A 21,124-nucleotide genomic window follows, 5' to 3' on the forward strand; every position below is an offset into this window, starting at 1 on the left:
CTAAGACTATTTAGCAAGAATCGACGTGAAAAAGTTCCGTATAGCCCTTTCGCGTTTCCGTTGCTCTTCTCACGAATTATTTATTGAAACTGGCAGGTATACATGTATACAAGGCGAAAAAAGAGTATGTCAGTTAAGTAGTATGAATGCTGTTGAAGATGAACTACATTTCCTTCTAATCTGTATTGCTTAGACGACTCTACGAACAACTCCGAGTTACGACTCGTTACCTAAAACCATACTTTTATAAGCACCGAAGTCTAAGAACATTAATGTCACTATTAACAGATACTACCACATCACTATTACAGAATCTGGCAATGTACATCTACTTCGCTATGAGACTAAGAAAAAGGTATTGTTACAGAGAAGAACTTCTAAATGACCTCTGCCTACTCACGTAGACTCTAAATGTACTACAGGCCTGCAGCCTTTTAAGTAGTGAAATATAAATTGATTGATTGAAAGCTTGATTGTGGAATAGTTATATAAAATAAACCTAACAGTTTCAGGTTTTTTCGTTTACCAATGAGGAAATTCTTCGAAACTATGTGCACTGTATTATTGAAACGTTATAGCGTCCACTTCAGTACTTCAATTCACTATAAAACATAATAATATGCCGTAAGGGAAATATCATCAAACTGTCCCACAAGGCACCGCGCCGCCTCTTACTTCCTTTTCTACGAAGACTTCGTTGACGGGATATCATTGTAAGGGACCATAGCTTGAAATCGAATTGAATCGCAACTATAACAAATGCATCTATTTACAAACAATGACAAACAATAAAGGAAAGATTGTTCTTTCGTTTTACATGCAAATTTTCTATTTGATTGCAGAAGGACGTCCGCAATCACAATGTCAGATGCGGAAGGGTACGTGCAATCACATGTGACTGTTTTTCGGATTTTAGTATGACAAATATTGATAGCACATGTAACGTGACCCAACTCGATTCTATGGAATAGAAACTGATATTCTTTTAACTGTCTTAAAGAGTTGCAGTTACTTTCAACTACGTCTTGATCGTTTCAATTTCACGTTTATATTAGTCCAGTCACCCAAGTGCAGTCGTTGTTCCAGGGTTGTATTGCCTTTCGCACTTTTGATGTGCCGGCAAATAAATTATTTCAAGAAATACAAACCGGTAAGACACTTTGTTACATAGATGTTCTGAGGCCACAGTACAAAATTTGCTACGAAAGTTGAACATTGTAAACGTGGAGTATCTTAATTTTACTTCTTGTAGTGATGGTTTATGAGTGGTCTAGTTATATAGGGCACCTCCATTTGCAATGTATATTTTCCCTGGATATGCCAGATACAAAAAGTGAACTTGAATCCCAGGTGGCCAAGCCAGGAGCTGTCAAGACGTGACCTGTGCTACTGGTGGCCTTCACCTTTTATCATCACCACACCCATTTTTTAGGTTGTAATATTGGCATTTCACCACAATAGATGGTTGACTGTTCAAACAATTTCTACATTTTTCATTCATGAAGATAATGGTGTGGTTATGAAGCAGAGTGGTGTGCTTTTCAAGGGATTAATAGTATCTTCTGTGAATAGCAAGATATTACCAGTGGATGAGTACTTATTGTGTTTTCCTGACAGTTTTGTAACATAATCAGTGCTCATGCTGTTGGTCACTGGATTGTCTGATCCAGGCCCGATTATTTGCAGACCGCCTTCATGTAGCTGGAATATTGCTGAGCGCGGCTTAAAACTAAACACACTCACTCACTCAGTCATCCACTGTTTATCAGTTGTTTCAAACGCATGTGTATTCCAGAAACATTAAATTCAATGATTGGCTGAAAGGAGGAATGATGTATGAAATGTTCAAATTTTAAGCAAATACTGCTGGTAACAAACATGCTAAATTCTTGTCATGGGTGTTGGTGGCTAGACCATAATTTGTCCACAAGTAAATGCTTTGATAAATGTTGTCCTGTTATCGGTTTCTTTAATACTTAATTTTATTTTGGTCAGTTGATGCAAGTTAATTCTGACATGGATAATCATGCAAGAAGCTTAGCTTGCTTGACCCTAATCTGTCAAGGTCTGTTTTGTTCTGGTTAACAAATTGTTTTGACCAATAAATATCCAGGTTAGAATTAAACACAAAGCCATGCTCATCATGAAATGTGACTAAAAGGAACCCATTCTTATTCACAAACTTGGTTGATGCATGTCCTCAATCATAGTTGCATAGGTAGATGTTGTCATTCACTGGATTGTGTGGCTCAGACTTGAGTATTTACATTAGTTGTCTTTTAACATTAAACATTTGATTTTGTCATTACCATTGACTTATCACTTGATTATTGATAAATGCAGCAAGTGATAGCCACAATATATAAAATGTATGTGTTATTTTAGAGATGATGTTCCCGCCGCCGCCGTTGGTGGTCCAATGGATCTATTCACTGCTGTACAAGAAGTACTAAAAACCTCCCTCATCCATGATGGACTAGCAAGAGGACTCCACGAATGTGCCAAGGCACTTGACAAGTAAGATTTTGTGCTTTCCTGAGTGATAAGTATGATCAATGTACAATTCTCTATGGATATTTGTCCCTAGAGGATCCAAGGATAAAATTTGTCTCCATTCTTTTGCAAGGCACTTGACAAGTAAGATTTTGTGCTTTCCTGAGTGATAAGTATGATCAATGTACAATTCTCTATGGATATTTGTCCCTAGAGGATCCAAGGATAAAATTTGTCTCCATTCTTTTGCATGCTTCAAGGGGCAGTTTTGTTAGTCTTGTGGTCTGGTTTGATGGTCGACAAACCCAGAGATGCTCCCTGTGTATCAACCACAGGTTTTTCCTGTCCAACCCAGTGGCAGTAGGAATGATTCTTGGTTAAAGGCCTGACTTTTCATGGTTTAGGAGGCAGTAGGGTGGCCTAGTAGTTAAGAGTTGGCTTGTCATCAACTCTATTTCAAATCCCCCACATGGGTACAATGTATGAAGCCCATTTCTGGTGTTACCCACTGGAAGTTCCTGCAATATTGCGAAAAGTGGCATAAAACCAAACTCGGGTCACAGTTTAGGCTTGGATTTGATGTCCCATGTAGCTACAATGTTTGAAGACATTGCTGGCATAATCTAGTAATATTAGTGAAATATGGAGGATAACCCTGGCTCATGAAAGATATGAGATGATGATGATTATGACAATGACAATACTTTATTACCCCAAGGGTAATTCTTTTTACATTTGAATGTGAACACATATGAGATTGTTAAAACATAAATAACTACATACAGATTAAGATACATAAAACGACAACAAAGACAGACAGTCAACAGTCACTTAAGAGGCGGATACTTGATGGAATAAAAGAATTTTGAACTTTAAGTTTTATTATGGGGCATTTGGTATCGCCGGCCTGAAGGTAAAAGATTGTATTCTTGGAATAAAATGTGACTTGAATCTGATAAACTTCTTTCAGCTAGATTAACAGCACGATCATTAAAGAGGGATTGTAAAGATGAAACAAATTCCAGAAATCTTGGTTGCTATAAGAACCATTTTAAGATGAGATTTGCTTTGAGGTTAAGGGAACTCTACCAACATTGAATTCGAAAGGTTAAAATACTCTCAACAAAACAACAATAAAACAGCAACATTACTTTTTGGCTAACATTAAAAGATCTCAATTTATGCATAAAATGAATCTTTGTTGGCACTTCTTGAAAATGAAATCAGTATTTTGGCCCCACTGTAGTTTGTCGTCAATAATAGTACCAAGGTATTTGTACCGTGTAACAATTTTAACATTTTCTTTTTTTAATTTCAACAGGAGTAGTGTCGGTTTTCTTGCTTCTAAAATCAATGATGAGTTCTTTTGTGTTCGAAACATTTAACTGGAGGTAATTATCATCACACCACTGAGCGGAGTTATCAACGTCTTTTCTGTAATGGGCTTCTGTCTCTCTAATCAGGCCAACCAAAGTCGCATCATCAGCAAATTTGACAGTCAGACAATTAGGGTTGTGGCTTATACAGTCATTAGTATAGAAAATGGAAAGCACGGGTGAGATAACACTGCCCTGGGGTGCCCCAGTGTTAGTGTGCACAGCTGACAAATCTGTTTGGTTCATGTGTACAAATTGCAGAAGGTCGATCAGAAACTGTTCAATCCAGAGAAGATTCTTGTTCACTTTCATAGATGAGTTTTTGCAGTAAAGTGTGAGGTTGAATTGTCAAAAGCAGATGGTAAATCTCACATTTGACCCCAAAATTGAGATTTTTCAAATCTTATGAGATTTAACGGCTCATGATTGTTTGCAAGAAAAGGAATAAACAACAAACAGGATATTGTCATGTGTATTTAAGCAACTTCGAGACATACTCATGAATAGCAATAAATTAAAACTCTGTAGGTCTACTAGCATCACCATTGTTTTCTGGTTTTCATCGAGGTCAATCATTTCAGTTTCTTCGTTTTAACATTTGTAGTCTTTAAAAACTTAAGTATCAAATGAGGTGGTCTCGTTACACCATTTGGGAGGCATGATGTTGCAGAACGCAACTTCCGAATGCAAATTGTGTACAGCATCGCACAGTGCTTAAACAACACAGAACTGTGAGGTTAATCATACTCCTTGAGGCACAGATCATTTTGTACAGCCATGTATAACTATGTTTGATGATCCATACTGGAAGTTGTTCCAAAGATTAAAAATAGGTAGAAAGCAACAGGAATATGTTTGACAGCACAAAATAACGCCAAAGCCCTTCACAGTAAAATAGATTTAAACACTTCATCATTTCTAATTGTACAGGTGAGCAAGATGCAATTCTAAATCGCCGCTGATATGTGAGTGCGATTTTATAGCAGTTGATGCAAGAAAATTGCAATATTGCGGCCAAAGTCAATCCCTGAAATATTTTTAAAAAAACATAAAAGAAAAAAATGATCGAAATTCATATTGGTGCACTCAGCAGCAGTTCTTAATATTCCTTAAATTTATGTGAAAAATTCACATATTGCTTTTTCTGTTATTTTGTAAGTTAGATTTGCATGTTTATTGTTGAAATGTATTTTGTAAGATTAACCCAAATATTGTATTTTCTGCTGTAATGAAATTAGCATGCATCCATATAATATGAAAAAGATTATCTTTCATGTGATACAAAATAGAATTTTCTCTTTGCCACGAAGTAGCACAAAGGGAGATAATTTGGTCCAGCGGGGTGCATTAATAAGGCACAGATGTGAAACTTCATTTTCAACTGCAATACACCTGTACTGTGTGAGTGCACCTAAGCGAAATCATGTATGCCAGTGTTATGGTTCTTTGTTCTGATCAGGAGAAAGAAAAGTAAGTTAATATTTTGTGAACCATTTTATCCATATATACATTTACACTTTTGATGCACTCAATAAGTTAACTATTTAGATGGTCCCTGATTTCATCTGTATTCATTGTTGGACACACTGTGTTTCAGACGTCAAGCTTTCTTGTGCATCCTGGCCAACAATTGTGACGAACCAATGTACGTAAAACTGGTGGAGGCTCTCTGTGCTGAACATGGAATCAACCTTCTCAAGGTGAGGGTTTATGTATTAAACTAGCAATGAGGCTATCAGGGATGGTGCCGCTGAAATGATAAACAGATTGGGGCACGGTCAGTCAGTTTTATTCAGTTGGATCAGTGAAAAGCTGTATGAAGAGGTCGACAATAGAATAGTTTTAACCATTATGTTGCATTCAGCTGAAAGAAAAATTTATTCGAGGTGCCATTATAATCCAGTACAGATTAGAAACAGTTCAAGGGTATTTTGCAACGTGACAGTGGACTGAGAACACGTGATTCATTTAGTACAAACCCAGGGTAGGTATGTGTAAACCTAGGACAGCCATGTGTAGGACATCCATTGATGGGTGGATGGTTAGGTCATAAAAAATACTTTTGTTGTAGCTGCGCAATGTTGTATTTAAATTGTCTACTTGTCCGGCACAACCAGTTAAACTTTCTACTTCATTAGTTGATTAAGGTGATGATTTCCTTTAGAGCCTAAGACGAGTTGTAATTTGTTTCTGTAGATTCTTTTTGATGAAGGGGTGGTGATCTAGCTTAATTGTTAAAACGTCTGCTCTTCGTGGTGAAGACCAAGTTCACATGCCCACATTAGTAATGTGTAAAGCCCATATCTGGTATTCCCCATTGTGATATTGCTGGAAAAGTAGCAGTGTTAAACCATATTAATGTATTCACTCTTTTTGCCAGTCGTTTTCTTACATTGGGTTATTTTAAAAAATTAGTTTGGTTAGTGGTAGCCTGCATAAGGGTCTCTGAATCAGGCATCCAATGATGAAGACACATGCTCCCTCTTCTGAATCAGGGTGAGGATTAGCTTTAACAGTGTCTGAGGATCTGCATGTGATGAATTGTAGGTTCAGTGAATTGTCGTTTGCATTCCTTGATGTGTTTTCCTCTTTTGTTACTTTTCTAGTGTGTCACGTCAAACCCTGACAATATCCAAACATGCTTTTACAGAGATGTTACTGTATTCAGTTTAGTGATATGTTACTTGCAGTGGCTGAATCCAACATTGCAGCCTAATTATTTGTCTATGTCGCACCAGGTGTAAGTCAATGTTTGAGTGGGGAAATCACTGTATAGAATTCAATAGCTTATTTCTTTCATTACATACCAGAATAAAGCAGTGAAGTTGGAACATGGTTAGTTCAACTAGGATTTAATCTCGGGCTGCACCGTTGCTAGTAGGTAGATATCTCTTAAATCTAGCCCTGATTCAGTGTACTAAAAGTGCTGGTCCTGTGGACAACGCCTTACGTTAATTTCCTAACCATAAGCTGTTCAAATTAGGTTAGGTAGATATCCCTACATGTAGATATCATTTAGAATGGTGAATATAAGTGGAAGGTATTGGGTGTGTCGTGCATTGAATGAGATCCTGTGATGAAGACACATGCTCCCTCTTCTGAATCAGGGTGAGGATTAGCTTTAACAGTGTCTGAGGATCGGAGGATAGTTCCCATTCCCAAATGGCTACATTGAAGAATGGTGTTTGTAAGGTTTTCTTTCACGGCAGACGTCCAGGTTCAAGTCCTTATTTTGGTGGCCCTCCTTTTGTGACTTCAGAAGCACTGTACAACCATACCCTCAATTAGCAAGTGACCGTGCCTGTCAGGAGGAAGTGTGTACCCAATTCTCTTGTAAATACACAACATACTCAGTGTTGCAGAGGACCAGTAATATTAATTCAAGCTATTAATCCAAGCTAGTATCCCTGTAGGCGTCATGTCAGGAAAGGAAGTTCTTGCTGTTTTCATAAATCCCTCCCAGATTGTTGCAGATTTCACCATAGCTCTCCTCTTCTATGAGTCTCCAGCTGCCATATTGCTGGAATATTGCTAAATGTGGCTTAACCCAATACTGACTGTCTCACCCTCTTCGTATGCTCAGTTGATGGGGTTACCTGTTGTATATTTGCCAGTCCTGGATATTCAGTAGATGTTGTAACCAACTCTGGGGGCTTTCCCCACAACTGTTTCAGGGATTGGGAAAGGCAGGGGCCATGGGCCATTTTGCACATTGGAATGAAAAATGGCCCATAAAAATTTGGAAGTTTACCATTTATACAAGGGCAGTGGCCCATTCAAAATTCAGGAAATAGCTAATAATCCTGAAAATGGCCCATGGTCAAAGTTCTCTTTTCCCAATCCCTGCTGTTTGTGATCCATTGGAAATGCAATAAGTAGTACTGTGTAGCCCTAGAGATGCAATGTTTTTCTTATGTTCTTTTATTGTTTCTACATTTGCAAGTTGCGTCAAACTCTGATACCCTGATCAGTGGTTGTGAAGACCCAGTGTTGCTGTATTCATTGTGATAAGCACTGCTTCAGTAAACATCCCTTTCGTCAATTTCCTAACCACACACTGTACATAAATTAGGCTGAGAAGGTATCTTGCAGTGTCCCCATGCAGAACAGATCATTTAGAATGGTATACATAATTGGATGTATTGAGTATGTAAGGTGTTGAATGAGATCCAGTGATGAAGACACATGCTTCCTCTTTTGTTGTGTGTGCATGCATGCATGCGAGAAAGAGAAAGACTCATTAGCGCAAGCCAATTTCAAAATCAGCAACTGTCGCGATATTGCTGAGTGCAGTGTAAAACTTAACTCACTCTAAATAAGCAGTTGCTATGTGGTGGTGAAATGTACTTTTAAATGCTTGTGCCTGTCATAGTGCAAAGATTGCCAAGAATGTCTTATTGAATATCCACTAAAGATAAGCACAAAATTTGAGTCATCAAATGTTTTACTTCACAAAGTTATATGACTCGGATCCTTTCATTTTGAACAGGTCCGTTTACTTATTTGCTCAATCCTCTTGTTAATGGTTAGGATAATGGCTGAGTGGTGAAGTCAGTCTGCAAATAATCTGGACCAAACAACCCAGTGATTGACAATCATGAGCATTCACTTACGGTAAAATGTGTCAAACCAGTCGAAGAGCCTGATAATCCAATCCTATTAGCCGCCTTTTATGACAAGCATGTGTTTAGGAAGATCAATTTTAGCTCAGATCTTCGCAGGTCTGTTGCACAAGCATGAATTTTGAAATGCCTTATCTGTTAAGACTTTTTTTTGGTTAATTCCTGCCAATCAACTTTTCTCTCTTTGCTTCAGGTTGATGACAGCAAGAAGCTTGGGGAGTGGGCAGGCCTGTGTAAGATAGACAAGGAAGGCAAGGCCAGGAAAGTTGTCGGCTGCAGTTGTGTTGTCGTAACTGACTATGGAAAGGAGTCACAGGCCTTGGACGTCGTCCATGAATATTTCAAGACCAAGAAATAAATATGTAAAAAGCTGAAAATACATGCAGTGAAATAAATGTTGGTTGTTAGTTTTCTTTTAGGGTTAAATCCCAATGTTTAGGGTTCCTGAGTCAGAAGTTTTCCATTCTTATGTGAGTTGTCAAAGGAGCACTCCCTGATGGCCCTGGTTACAATGGACAATTCTTTGCATCTTGTCTAGGTGCCTGGTGGGGTAGCCAAGTGGTTGAAACGGTTGCTTGTGAAGCTGAAGCAGCAGGTATCGTGGGTGTTGAAAGTGTCCGGGAGTGTGTCTATGGCTTTAATCGTTTTAAGACAAAAAAGACATTGCCTCTTGAGGCCAGGAGGTGGTGTGGTAGCCTATTCGTTGTCTGTTTAGTGGACCTGCGTACAGTTTAATTGTTTATTTTTGAACTTCATCACATTTATTTAAGTGCTGTTGACTAAAATGTTTAGAAGGAAAAGCTCAGAGAAAGCATGGCCAAAATGATTTTGTGCATGGTGAAATGAATATATATCTACACTTTCACCAGAATTGGAAACAAAAACGTCTGGATTCACAATTATTTCAACCTTCTCTACTAAGCTGTACGACAAAATGGATTGTTAATCTTGAATCTTCTTATGGTTTTGTAATTTGTCACTAAGATCTGTCGTACACCTGAACAGTGAATACATTTGTGTGATTTTACTTAAAGCTCACATGACAGCAAAAGCATTCTGTCTCTGTTCATTTACACATTTTGCAGAAATGGTGCAAATGTTCTGGTGTGTATAAATACACACTCGTTAACATGACGAATACACTTGAATGTACATTTACGCAAGCACAATCCCACGTTTTGAGGTGCATGTGGACGAGGTGAAAGACAAATTTGTGAAGAAGAGTACATAAAATCAACGTATATGTTGCCGAGATGACTCCCATCGTATGCAATTCCAGTTCATCCCATTCCAATTCTACTACCCGATGAAATTTACCAATAAATCAATACATTTTTTTCTGTTTGTTACCGTCAGTGGTCATTCTTTTCTATCCACCATGACCACAGAGAACGATGATGATGAAGTTAATTTACGCAGTGCCCACGCTTGAGGTGCGTTTGGAAATAACAGGATGAGCGACACCTGACTTATTGAAAAAACTGAATGCCTCGCTATATCGTTCGTTTAACGTTACAAGTTACGGAAAGAAGCAAAGCTGATGGTGTATGCAGGAAGCTGCCAACCGGTTCCAGTTCTCATACACTGTCGATCCAAATATTGGCTTTTACCTTGAATACCATTCTTTGATTTCCCCTGGACTTTAGACACTGGATATTTAGGGGAAAATCGCACGTAGCTGTATCATTTGTCGCAAGAATAGTGGTTCAGTGAGCATGCGCCCAGACCGCTATGATCGGAAGTCGAAATGTGAATTGACGTTAACAAGGGCGTGGGTTCTTATTGAGAGGATAATGGTACAATTCCCTTGATAACCAGGGATGTCAGTTGTCCCGGTGTGTGGTCCACTTGTCTACACACCTTTCAAGGTGCTACTATAAAGCACCAAATATCAATCTACCATTAGATTCGCTTTTGACTTTTTTTGTACTTATGTACTGTTGTGATGTTTTAGGATACGAAAGTACGAATTTAATAGCAAACTTGTGTTTGAAATTTAACAGAATTACACCAGGCCTGAGGACATTGAGGCCAAGGTTCACGATTTATGGAGCTGTTAGAAGATTCCTCCAAAGATAACGATATTTTCAAAACTGATAAGCTACTTACATAAACTACAAACAATGTATCGAGGTACTCAGTCAGGATGTCAAAATCGATCTATATGTGAAATTATGAACGAAACTCGCCTCAAAGCGCTTGGTAGGATTTTAGATGGCTGGTTATTTGAAAACATATTTATTTGATCTTAGTGAAGTGAAATCGCAAACTTTTGAGGAATGAACTACTATTAATCTTCAAACAATCTATCCAAAATTATCTGCCTTTTCCATCTTTATGACGGGGCGGAAAGGTCGCCTAGAGATACGAGGGGATGTCAATACGTTTTGAGCCTTGAGCATTTTTCATACCCAGGTGTCACAGCCTATGGTACGGCATTGCACCTTTGAACATTGAACATTGAAGAAAGGCTTTCAGCAGTTTATGAGAAGTCTTCCCCTTCATCTGCTACCATCAAACGATGGGTCAATGAATTTAAGCATGGTAGAGAGAGTCGTGAAGATGACATCGTCCAGGTCGCCCAACAACAAGCACTAGTCTGGAAAACATTGACAGAGTGCATAGACTTGTGCTGGAAAATCGTCGAATCACACTCCGCGAGTTAGAGGAGACCATATGCATTTCACACGGATCCATCGAGACAATTCTTCATGAACATCTCGTCATGTCTAAGGTGTGCGCAAGATGGGTGCCAAGAATGCTTACAGATGAAATGAAGCAAACCATAAGCACCTCCATGCTAACCAGATACAACAAGAATCCAGAAAATTTTCATTTTAGGCTAGTAACCTGTGATGAAACCTGGATCCTCCACTATGATCCTGAGAGCAAACAAGAATCCATGGAATGGAAACATGTCACTTCTCCCAGGACCAAAAAGTTCAAATCCTCCAGATCAGTGCAGAAGGTAATGGCGACAGTCTTCTGGGATAGCATAGGCGTCATCCACATAGATTACTTACCAAAAGGAAGAACAATGGGGAATATTACGCGAACTTGTTGAGGTAAGTGCGACAGTCAATCAAGGAGAAGCGCCGGGTCAAGATCAGACGTATTCTTCTACATCAAGACAATGCTCCAGTACACACCTCTCGCGTTGCAGCCGCAGCTGCCCTGGAATGCGGGTACGAAATCTTGCCGCATCCCCACTACTCTCCAGACCTGGCACCAAGTGATTACCATCTGTTCCCAAATCACTTGCGTGATCGTAGATTTCAGGATGATAATGAGCTTATTGCTGCTACTGAGGCTTGGTTTGAGGACCAAAATGGCGCCTTCTACAGAGATGACATCAGCGACTGGCAGAAAGGATGAAACAAGTGTCTTGACTCACAAGGGGACTATGTTGAAAAATAAATGTGGTTCATACCAATATTTTGTGTTTTTCTATGCAAGGCTCAAAACTTATTGACATCCCCTCGTAAGGCGATCGCTCATGGTGCCGAAGACCCTGGTTTGATTCGCAACACGGATACAGTCCATCAGTGGTGTGTCTACCCACCCCTCACCAAACCATTAGTTACATTGCTAAAAGTGGCGTAAAACTTAAACTCAATCACCCGCTTTACTAACACACCCATTAGACTGCTTCAAATGGGGTGCAGGGGTGCCACTATTAGTACTGAATTTTTTAAAGTATATAAATGACCCACGAAAACGGGTGAAAATGAAGTGTGCAACAAAAGATCATAATATTAACTGTCATGTCGGTCACGTTATTTGCAGTTTTGTTATCTGTAAAGGCATGCTGAATTTTGTGCAACCATTTTTTTAGAAAAAAGACATTAACTTTACCCTAAGCTGCTCGCTGCATTTAGCATATAACAACTCATATTGACACACTTCACCTCCTATCTGTGTTAGAACTTCTGTGGTCCGAGATGGTGGTTTACGTTTATAGCGGTATCATTTATATGTCGGCACCCCCAATGTTTTATTTAACAGTCGTGGAATAACAGGCATCCACTGACTTTTATGGGCAATTTTATCCCGAGGTTAACTGCCCCCGTCTCGTTATTATTCCCTCGTCCTCATTTATTCACCACTATACGAGACGTCACGGTTTTGTTAAAACATACTGTTCCGATGTCATTACAGTAATATTTAACATGCCTCCCTCAGACAGTGTACCAATGTGAGTGAGTGAGTGAATTCGGTTTTACGCCGCTTTTAGCAATATTCCAGCGATATCACGGCGGGGGACACCAGAAAATGGGCCTCACACATTGTACCCATTTGGGGAATCGAACCCGGGTCTTCGGCGTGACGAGCGAACGCTTTAACCACTGGGCTACCCCACCGCCCCTGTACCAGTGTGAGGAATTGAACCCGAGCAAACGCTTCAAACACTTCGCTTCCTTACCACCCAGCGAGAAAGGAAGATGGATCTAGCCAAGCTGCGTCACATCAAAACAAGGTTGAAAGATGTTACTTGTTGTTTCCCTGTCCCACTGATTGGTAGTATCAAAAAGTAGGTTGGCTTGGTGTCACTGTATTTTGTGTCTGCATCAGTGCAACAATCGTGGAAGCTATATGTTTCTATGCTGCTTTTAGCAATATTCTAGCAATCTCACGGCGGGGGGCACCAGAAGTAGGCTTTACTATTTGTGCCCATATACAGAATCGAACCCGTTTGTTAAGCGTGACGAGCTAACGCTTTAACCACTAGACCGACCCGCGTCGTAGTAGAGGTCACGGTGGAATGTTTACACATTCTTGTTCTGAGGGGACATCTGTCTTACAGTTAAAGAGTAGACATTGTAAACTTGCTAACACACTGCCTCCATTGTTTGTCACAAGTGTTCACGCCATTTGGGTCAACAGAGACCATAAATTAGATTATATGGTGTCTGTCGTCAATCACCTCTCGCACAGCATAAGCTGTACGTGCTCAATTATTTATTCGTACTTACACAGGTTTCCATAAGATTCAAACGTTAATCCTTTTCACTTCCCTGCGACCGTTTAAAACACTTACTGACCTTGACCTTGGAGTCCAAGTTAGACGGACACTCAGTTCGTGCATTGTACACTTGACGAACAATGGACTTGTGTCTAACATCAACATCACGGAAAGGCGAGTAACTATTTCGACCATCCCCTAGACTGGCGCCGGGTCTCTAGATAAATGATATTGATAAAAGAGGCACATCTCAAACAGAAACATCTCGTCCCAGAAATGAACTTAGTTCACAGAAGGAACGGTCCTTTATTAAATTAGAACTTTAAACGATAAACAGCCCAATGGGTTTGGTTTCCTGATATACTGAAACTGCCGTAATCTGGACATGCTGTACATGCAAGACTTACATCGGATTTCTCTGTTTTCAGATGTATTTGTTTCAGGGTCTGTAAGACGGACTAGCTGCATTTGGGTCTATATCATCATAACAGGGTGGACAGAAGAGAAAATAATATAATTGAGGGAATATGAACAGCAACTATTTCGTGTTTCCTCCATCTACGCATTTCTAAACAGACTGAGGTCAACATTATATCACTTATATACAGGGGCATGCGGAAACATAAGGAGATATAGGTATGTCTGCTGAAGATACCTCGTAAACTTTACGTACATAATGTTTCGAGAATGCCGACTCTTTATGCGTGTTTGTAATCCGATATCAACCAGTCGACGGCAGTAAACATACGGTCATCTTCAACGCTTACAAAATGATACTTGGCGTCGTAGTAAGCAGACTAACATGGATTGTGCTCTCTCTGGTAACAATGACATGTTGTCACTCGACACTGTACAGATAGAGTTTGGCATGAAATACATGTGGACCCCTGTTACAGGTCATTAACTCCTCCCTCTGCAAGCTGTCAGCGTTCTGCTGTGTATATTATTCACAGTTACATAGACAGATTCTTCCATACACATGCATTAACTCGGCGATTTACAATGTGATTAGGTTGTCTGACAAAACAACCACTTGCACAGTTTGAGATCGATGGGATCATTGGATGAAGCGATATTTACAAAATAAAAACTGGGTCCACATGCATTTCATGAAAAACTGTAGTGGAACACAGGACTTACAGCAGAGCTTTAGAAAATCGCAGTGAATAGTGGAATACAGGACATCATTACACCAACACGGTGGGTAGTGGAATATAAGACCTATATGACATCATTAGACCAGCACTGGGTAGTGGAATATAAAACTTATAGGACATCAATAAACAGCGGGCAGTGGATTATAGGACCTATATGACATCATTAGACCAGCACTGGGTAGTGGAATATAAAACTTATAGGACATCAATAAACAGCGGGCAGTGGAATATAAGACCTATATGACATCATTAGACCAGCACTGGGTAGTGGAATATAAAACTTATAGGACATCAATAAACAGCGGGCAGTGGAATATAAGACCTATATGACATCATTAGACCAGCACTGGGTAGTGGAATATAAAACTTATAGGACATCAATAAACAGCGGGCAGTGGAATATAAGACCTATATGACATCATTAGACCAGCACTGGGTAGTGGAATATAAAACTTATAGGACATCAATAAACAGCGGGCAGTGGAATATAGGACCTATATGACATCATTAGACCAGCACTGGGTAGTGGAATATAAAACTTATAGGACATCAATAAACAGCGGGCAGTGGAATATAAGACCTATATGACATCATTAGACCAGCACTGGGTAGTGGAATATAAAACTTATAGGACATCAATAAACAGCGGGCAGTGGAATATAAGACCTATATGACATCATTAGACCAGCACTGGGTAGTGGAATATAAAACTTATAGGACATCAATAAACAGCGGGCAGTGGATTATAGGACCTATATGACATCATTAGACCAGCACTGGGTAGTGGAATATAAAACTTATAGGACATCAATAAACAGCGGGCAGTGGAATATAAGACCTATATGACATCATTAGACCAGCACTGGGTAGTGGAATATAAAACTTATAGGACATCAATAAACAGCGGGCAGTGGATTATAGGACCTATATGACATCATTAGACCAGCACTGGGTAGTGGAATATAAAACTTATAGGACATCAATAAACAGCGGGCAGTGGAATATAAGACCTATATGACATCATTAGACCAGCACTGGGTAGTGGAATATAAAACTTATAGGACATCAATAAACAGCGGGCAGTGGAATATAAGACCTATATGACATCATTAGACCAGCACTGGGTAGTGGAATATAAAACTTATAGGACATCAATAAACAGCGGGCAGTGGAATATAAGACCTATATGACATCATTAGACCAGCACTGGGTAGAGGAATATAAAACTTATAGGACATCAATAAACAGCGGGCAGTGGAATATAAGACCTATATGACATCATTAGACCAGCACTGGGTAGAGGAATATAAAACTTATAGGACATCAATAAACAGCGGGCAGTGGAATATAAGACCTATATGACATCATTAGACCAGCACTGGGTAGAGGAATATAAAACTTATAGGACATCAATAAACAGCGGGCAGTGGAATATAAGACCTATATGACATCATTAGACCAGCACTGGGTAGAGGAATATAAAACGTATAGGACATCAATAAACAGCGGGCAGTGGAATATAAGACCTATATGACATCATTAGACCAGCACTGGGTAGAGGAATATAAAACGTATAGGACATCAATAAACAGCGGGCAGTGGAATATAAGACCTATATGACATCATTAGACCAGCACTGGGTAGTGGAATATAAAACTTATAGGACATCAATAAACAGCGGGCAGTGGAATATAAGACCTATATGACATCATTAGACCAGCACTGGGTAGTGGAATATAAGACCTATAGGGCATCATTAGACCAGCAGGATGGGTAGTGGAATTTAAGACTAATTTGTATTTGTTTGTCGTTTAACGCTTAACTGCTCAAAAATAATCCAATTATAGTTCTACGCAACTGTGATGAAACTACAACATTAGTCAAACACGGTGGGTCGTGTGGTATAATACTAAAAGATTAAAATTGAACAACCGGGTAGGTAGTGAAATATACACGCATGGTGAGCATGCACTAGTCCACCCGACAAACAACATCATAAATCGCAATAACATTCCTTCCCTATGTGAAGTGGCGCTCGTCATGACTCGACCCCGTCATTTTGCCAGACATTACATAACAGGTACACATTACACTCGCATCCAGGGCGTATTGACATACACAATACATAACACCCGCCCCAAGGGACAGGCCAGATGACCGGTGTATTGTACCCAACATAATCCTCAGTCACATTGTGTATGCTAATGTGAGACCTCACCCCAAGACCGAGACTGGGTATGCAATGTAAATATTGTTCGGGGTATCCCTTATCGCCCAACACCCAACAGTGGACGATCGAACCTCAATATAACGCCAAATCAAGGCATATTTACTCTTTAAATGATGATCCGATTTTACAACTCTCTAGTTTATGCAGTTTGTACAAATATTTGGGAAGCGTGATGTTTGTATTTTTCATTCGAAATTTAAACTTTATAATTTACCTTATTTCGAGATTAGCGTTACGTGATTGGCCTGCCAATTAGATACGGTGGCCTGCTCCACCTGAAATATCGATTGATAGATTAAGAATATCTGATTGGGTCGAAGTCGTTGCTCAAAGATGTACGGCACGGAATGGCTAAAGGCAGAACAGACGTTAGAATTTAACACAGTTAACTCCTTGCGTATAGTAACACTGAAAGAGCGACGCGAGTATAGTTTATTTTACCTGCCCCACAAAAGGTAAGCACTGTTTGATGATCTTCCGGCTATTATATTAAACGCTTACAAACTGCTCTTAGATGTCGTATACGTGTCTAAGACATACAAAAGTCTCAAAGGCACCTTTATGTGTTTACATTATGTCACTATGAATACATATGGTAGGTGTGCAGAGGGGGGTATTTATGTCTTGTAAATTCTTTAACGAAGGTCATTGTCAGCCAACATAGCTACACACAAAACAGAAGGGCCCTCTTTGGGTTGTACATATGTATATTTAAGTCCTTTCGGCGCGATTTGTTTCACGATTGTGAGAACTTGTTGAATAACGATTCGTTGTGCTTTTAGATAGCTTTTTATAATATATGATCAACAAAGTATAAACAACTCGTGAAAGGGATCACTACTTTAACAGGTTGCAGTTCATTCACTCATATCAGGATATTCTGTCTTCTGTTCTCCCTGCACCATTAATAGTCTTGAACATTTGTGCATGTGATGATATACGTGTAATGCTCTCACCGCTCGACCATACAAACGTTATTAGCTCTTAAAAACTCCTCCTTCCAAACACTAGATTGCTCAAGCTAAAGAAATACCGCCGCAATAATCTGACGTTTTCCATGAAAAATAACCCGTACGAGGCCCCATATCGTGTCAAACCCGAAGCGCACTGACGGTGTCCGGTGTATGAACTCGATGCGCTCCGGTTGATAGTAATGAAAGGAAGTTACGGATATTGAGTCCGCGTAAGACTTGACAATCAGACATGTGACTGAAGAGATTAATTCATTGTGAACAGTTATTATTATGAGTAGCGAAGGAACGTGTATTCGTGAACTCATTTTGATGGAATGTTTTGTATTACGGGGGAAAGACACGATCGATAAGAATGCAACTGGGTTGATATACACGATTGAGTCGTTTCACTACGAAACTAGCTCCACCCACATAACATGAGCATACATCATTTCAAGGTCTAGAAACTCCTCATGTCTGTTTCTCATGAACTACATTATTTTTCTCCGAACACAGCCCATTTTCTAACGTGAAGGCCAATAAGTAAATTCAGGTTGTCATGAAAGTCCACGTGTATCCGCTTCAGTTTAAATGGAGTTTGTTTTTTTGTTTTGTTTTGTTTGCAAAATCAAATATATATAAAGATTCAGAGACTTAGCGTCTTCCATAGTTCCCTGCTGAACCGCCCGGTCATTAACAAGGCGGACTGAACTGAATAAAAGGAATATTAACCGGCTACGTATTGTATATGTGGATTTCTGCTACATGAATGTCCAACGCTCTGAACATCCTACCCTAAAAAAACCCCACACCACTGATATTGCACTTTAGTATTAAAGAATGCTCTTAGCGTCATCCCCTGCTTCCATCATCTAGAGTGGATAGAGATTCTGACAGGGAGCAAATGGTCGTTGCTTGGACCGTGTCATATCAACGTGAAGTGTGATCAACAGGAAGTGTTACCTTGCCTAAACCCAGACTTGAATTAACTACCACATATAAGTGGTACATCACCAAGGGCAACACAATATTCTGTTCAACCCAAGACAAAGGCTGACGTCTACCTCCAGAAATGTATAGTGTATGAATTCCCTCGCACTAGGCGATGTTAGTTTACAAAAAAAAAAAAACGATTGTAAGCCTATGTTTAAGAATAAGTGCTACATCTTACATAGTTCAATCAATATTATGTACACATTTCGTGTGTATTTTATTTTTGATGAGGTTTTTACATCTAACTAAGCATCTTTGTTAAAATGGTTGAGTTTCACTGAGAAATTATCCTAAAACGTCTAACACTATTTCGATTTGCGTAGCGACCCTTTTGTTTACGTGGGTTGTAAGGCTCCACGTGCTGTCATCGAAGCCTAATGAATAGCAAACAATGCAGCCGTTTTGAAATATAAATATGTATTGTCATGAACCTTATTGACTCAGCTGTAGAAGAATATTTACGTAACAGTGTTAAACATTACGAAAACCTCGCCGAATCGCTTGCGTTATGCCAGTCCCAGCTTATTAATGAATATGCGCATTTGTTTACATATAAGAGAAAAGTCCGGTCACGTGATATGCAAATTAGCCTTTCGCAGTGATGTTATGCTATGTCATCGCTGCATCGGAGTGTGACAATGCATGAATCCACGAGATGAAACGTCATTATATTGTGACGTCATAAACTAGTGTCTGACAGTACAGGATTTGTCTTGACTAATCGCATGACGAAGCAGGTACTCAACCAAAACAAGCATTTACTATCATTCCAATGATCTGTATTTGTCCGAATGCACTATTTTAGATTTATCGCTAAAATTTCCCTATGAACTGTTTTATTGTCTGGTTATCGATTTGACCTCAATACCTGCACAAGTATGTTGAGATGTTGATATAAACAGTAACGTCAATAACTGGATGGTTGTTTCTTACAGCTGCGTCAAATCTTACACTCGTTCAAGAACAAAATATTTTCTTATTCCAGACAACAATGAGCATTCTGGAGGGCAACAGCTGAAGCAAGACCGGTTTTGTTCTGTATTGAGAACAACTATGGGGGATTCCAAGGCCCGTTATGAAATGTCCCGAGCCTTAATGAATCATTTAGCACCCATTAAGGAGGAGTCATTTCTATCGTCCTCCTCGGGGGCATCCCCTCGAAATGTCCAGCAAGTCCGTGTCAACAACCGGCCAATTCTTATTCAAACTCTACCCCCAGACCCACGAAAAGAGCCAGCACATAAACCGAGACCCCAACCGCAACCCCGGAAGCCGGCGAATCCTACAGACACGTCTGTCGATCAAGTGGTGGCTGACTATCTCCATTACGCAAAATACAGTGCTGCTATACCCGTGAAGACTGACACGTGGGACAGAAATGACACGTTGTATTGTTCGTGCTGCAGTGATCGTAACAGTGAAAACATGCGGCGCAAACGCGGCCTGCCTCCAGAAAAGCCAGCCCATTCGTCAGCACTAAAGGCTGAACAGCGCCCTGCTGAAGCAAACGTCCGAGAAGAAAGGTCAAGGCCATTACGGACGACAATTCCTTCAAACCAAAGCTGGATGAGTTACCAACCCTTGCCATATGCTCAAACATACCTCAATCCCGAATTCAACCGACCAGCTGTTGTCCAAGAGTACTTACAGAGCACCCAGGGAGATGATGAGAGAGACAAAGTCAGGGCTCAGATTCTTGAATCCAACACAAAGTTTGATCAAGCCATGAAAAAGCTGCGTTTTACAACGCAGAAACTTGATCCTGAGTTTGATGAAACCAAATTTTCATTTTCGTGATAATTTCATGAAAGCAATGCATTAATAATTTGAATCATGATTTTTTTTGTTGAATCCTTAACATTTCTCGCAATAACACACAAGTGCCAGCCGAACCACTTTTTCACACTCCATTCTCATAAAAAGGTTGAATATCTTATTCATGGAATGAATGTTTAGTTTGCTTTTAGCCAATATCCATCTTTGCTGTGTTCAAAGTTGAATATTCCTCATCTATTCGGAGTAGTGGTATGCCAAGGTTAAGTGATTACAAATAACTTTACAAGTTATCTTCAAGAGAGGAGGCCTTACCCTGCTTCTCTTTTCAGATATACATGATGATTGTGTGTTTTGTTTGATATTTTGTGTTACTTCCTCAATCATGTCTGTGATATTTTGTTATACAAATATTGTGTAAAATTTACAAAGAAAACTGAATGCAGTGTTTGGTTTCCATTCCAACCCAAGATCTTGAAGAGATTGCATTATCACTGGAAGATTGCAGTCTGCTTTATAACCAAGTACAACTGACTGATAACACTCGGAACATACCAAATGGAG

At 39.6% G+C, this 21,124-nt stretch overlaps 2 protein-coding genes across 2 annotated transcripts; both read left to right on the forward strand.

The window, feature by feature from the left end:
• The first annotated feature begins 644 nt into the window (after nt 1-644).
• LOC137290601 (small ribosomal subunit protein eS12-like) lies at nt 645-8,886 on the forward strand. Its single transcript, XM_067821652.1, has 5 exons — nt 645-713; nt 843-878; nt 2,386-2,517; nt 5,467-5,569; nt 8,685-8,886. Exons 2-5 carry the CDS (start codon nt 862-864, stop codon nt 8,847-8,849), a joined length of 417 nt encoding a protein of 138 aa, XP_067677753.1. The 5' UTR covers nt 645-713; nt 843-861; the 3' UTR covers nt 8,850-8,886.
• Nucleotides 8,887-17,148: 8,262 nt separating this feature from the next.
• Nucleotides 17,149-20,996, forward strand: LOC137292226 (uncharacterized). The gene is made up of 2 exons (XM_067823804.1): nt 17,149-17,296; nt 19,773-20,996. The coding sequence occupies exon 2, from the start codon at nt 19,841-19,843 to the stop codon at nt 20,582-20,584; it is 744 nt and encodes a 247-aa protein (XP_067679905.1). The 5' UTR covers nt 17,149-17,296; nt 19,773-19,840; the 3' UTR covers nt 20,585-20,996.
• Nucleotides 20,997-21,124: the final 128 nt, after the last annotated feature.

The sequence above is a fragment of the Haliotis asinina genome, chromosome 7 (genome assembly GCF_037392515.1).
Source record: "Haliotis asinina isolate JCU_RB_2024 chromosome 7, JCU_Hal_asi_v2, whole genome shotgun sequence".
NCBI lineage: Eukaryota > Metazoa > Mollusca > Gastropoda > Lepetellida > Haliotidae > Haliotis > Haliotis asinina.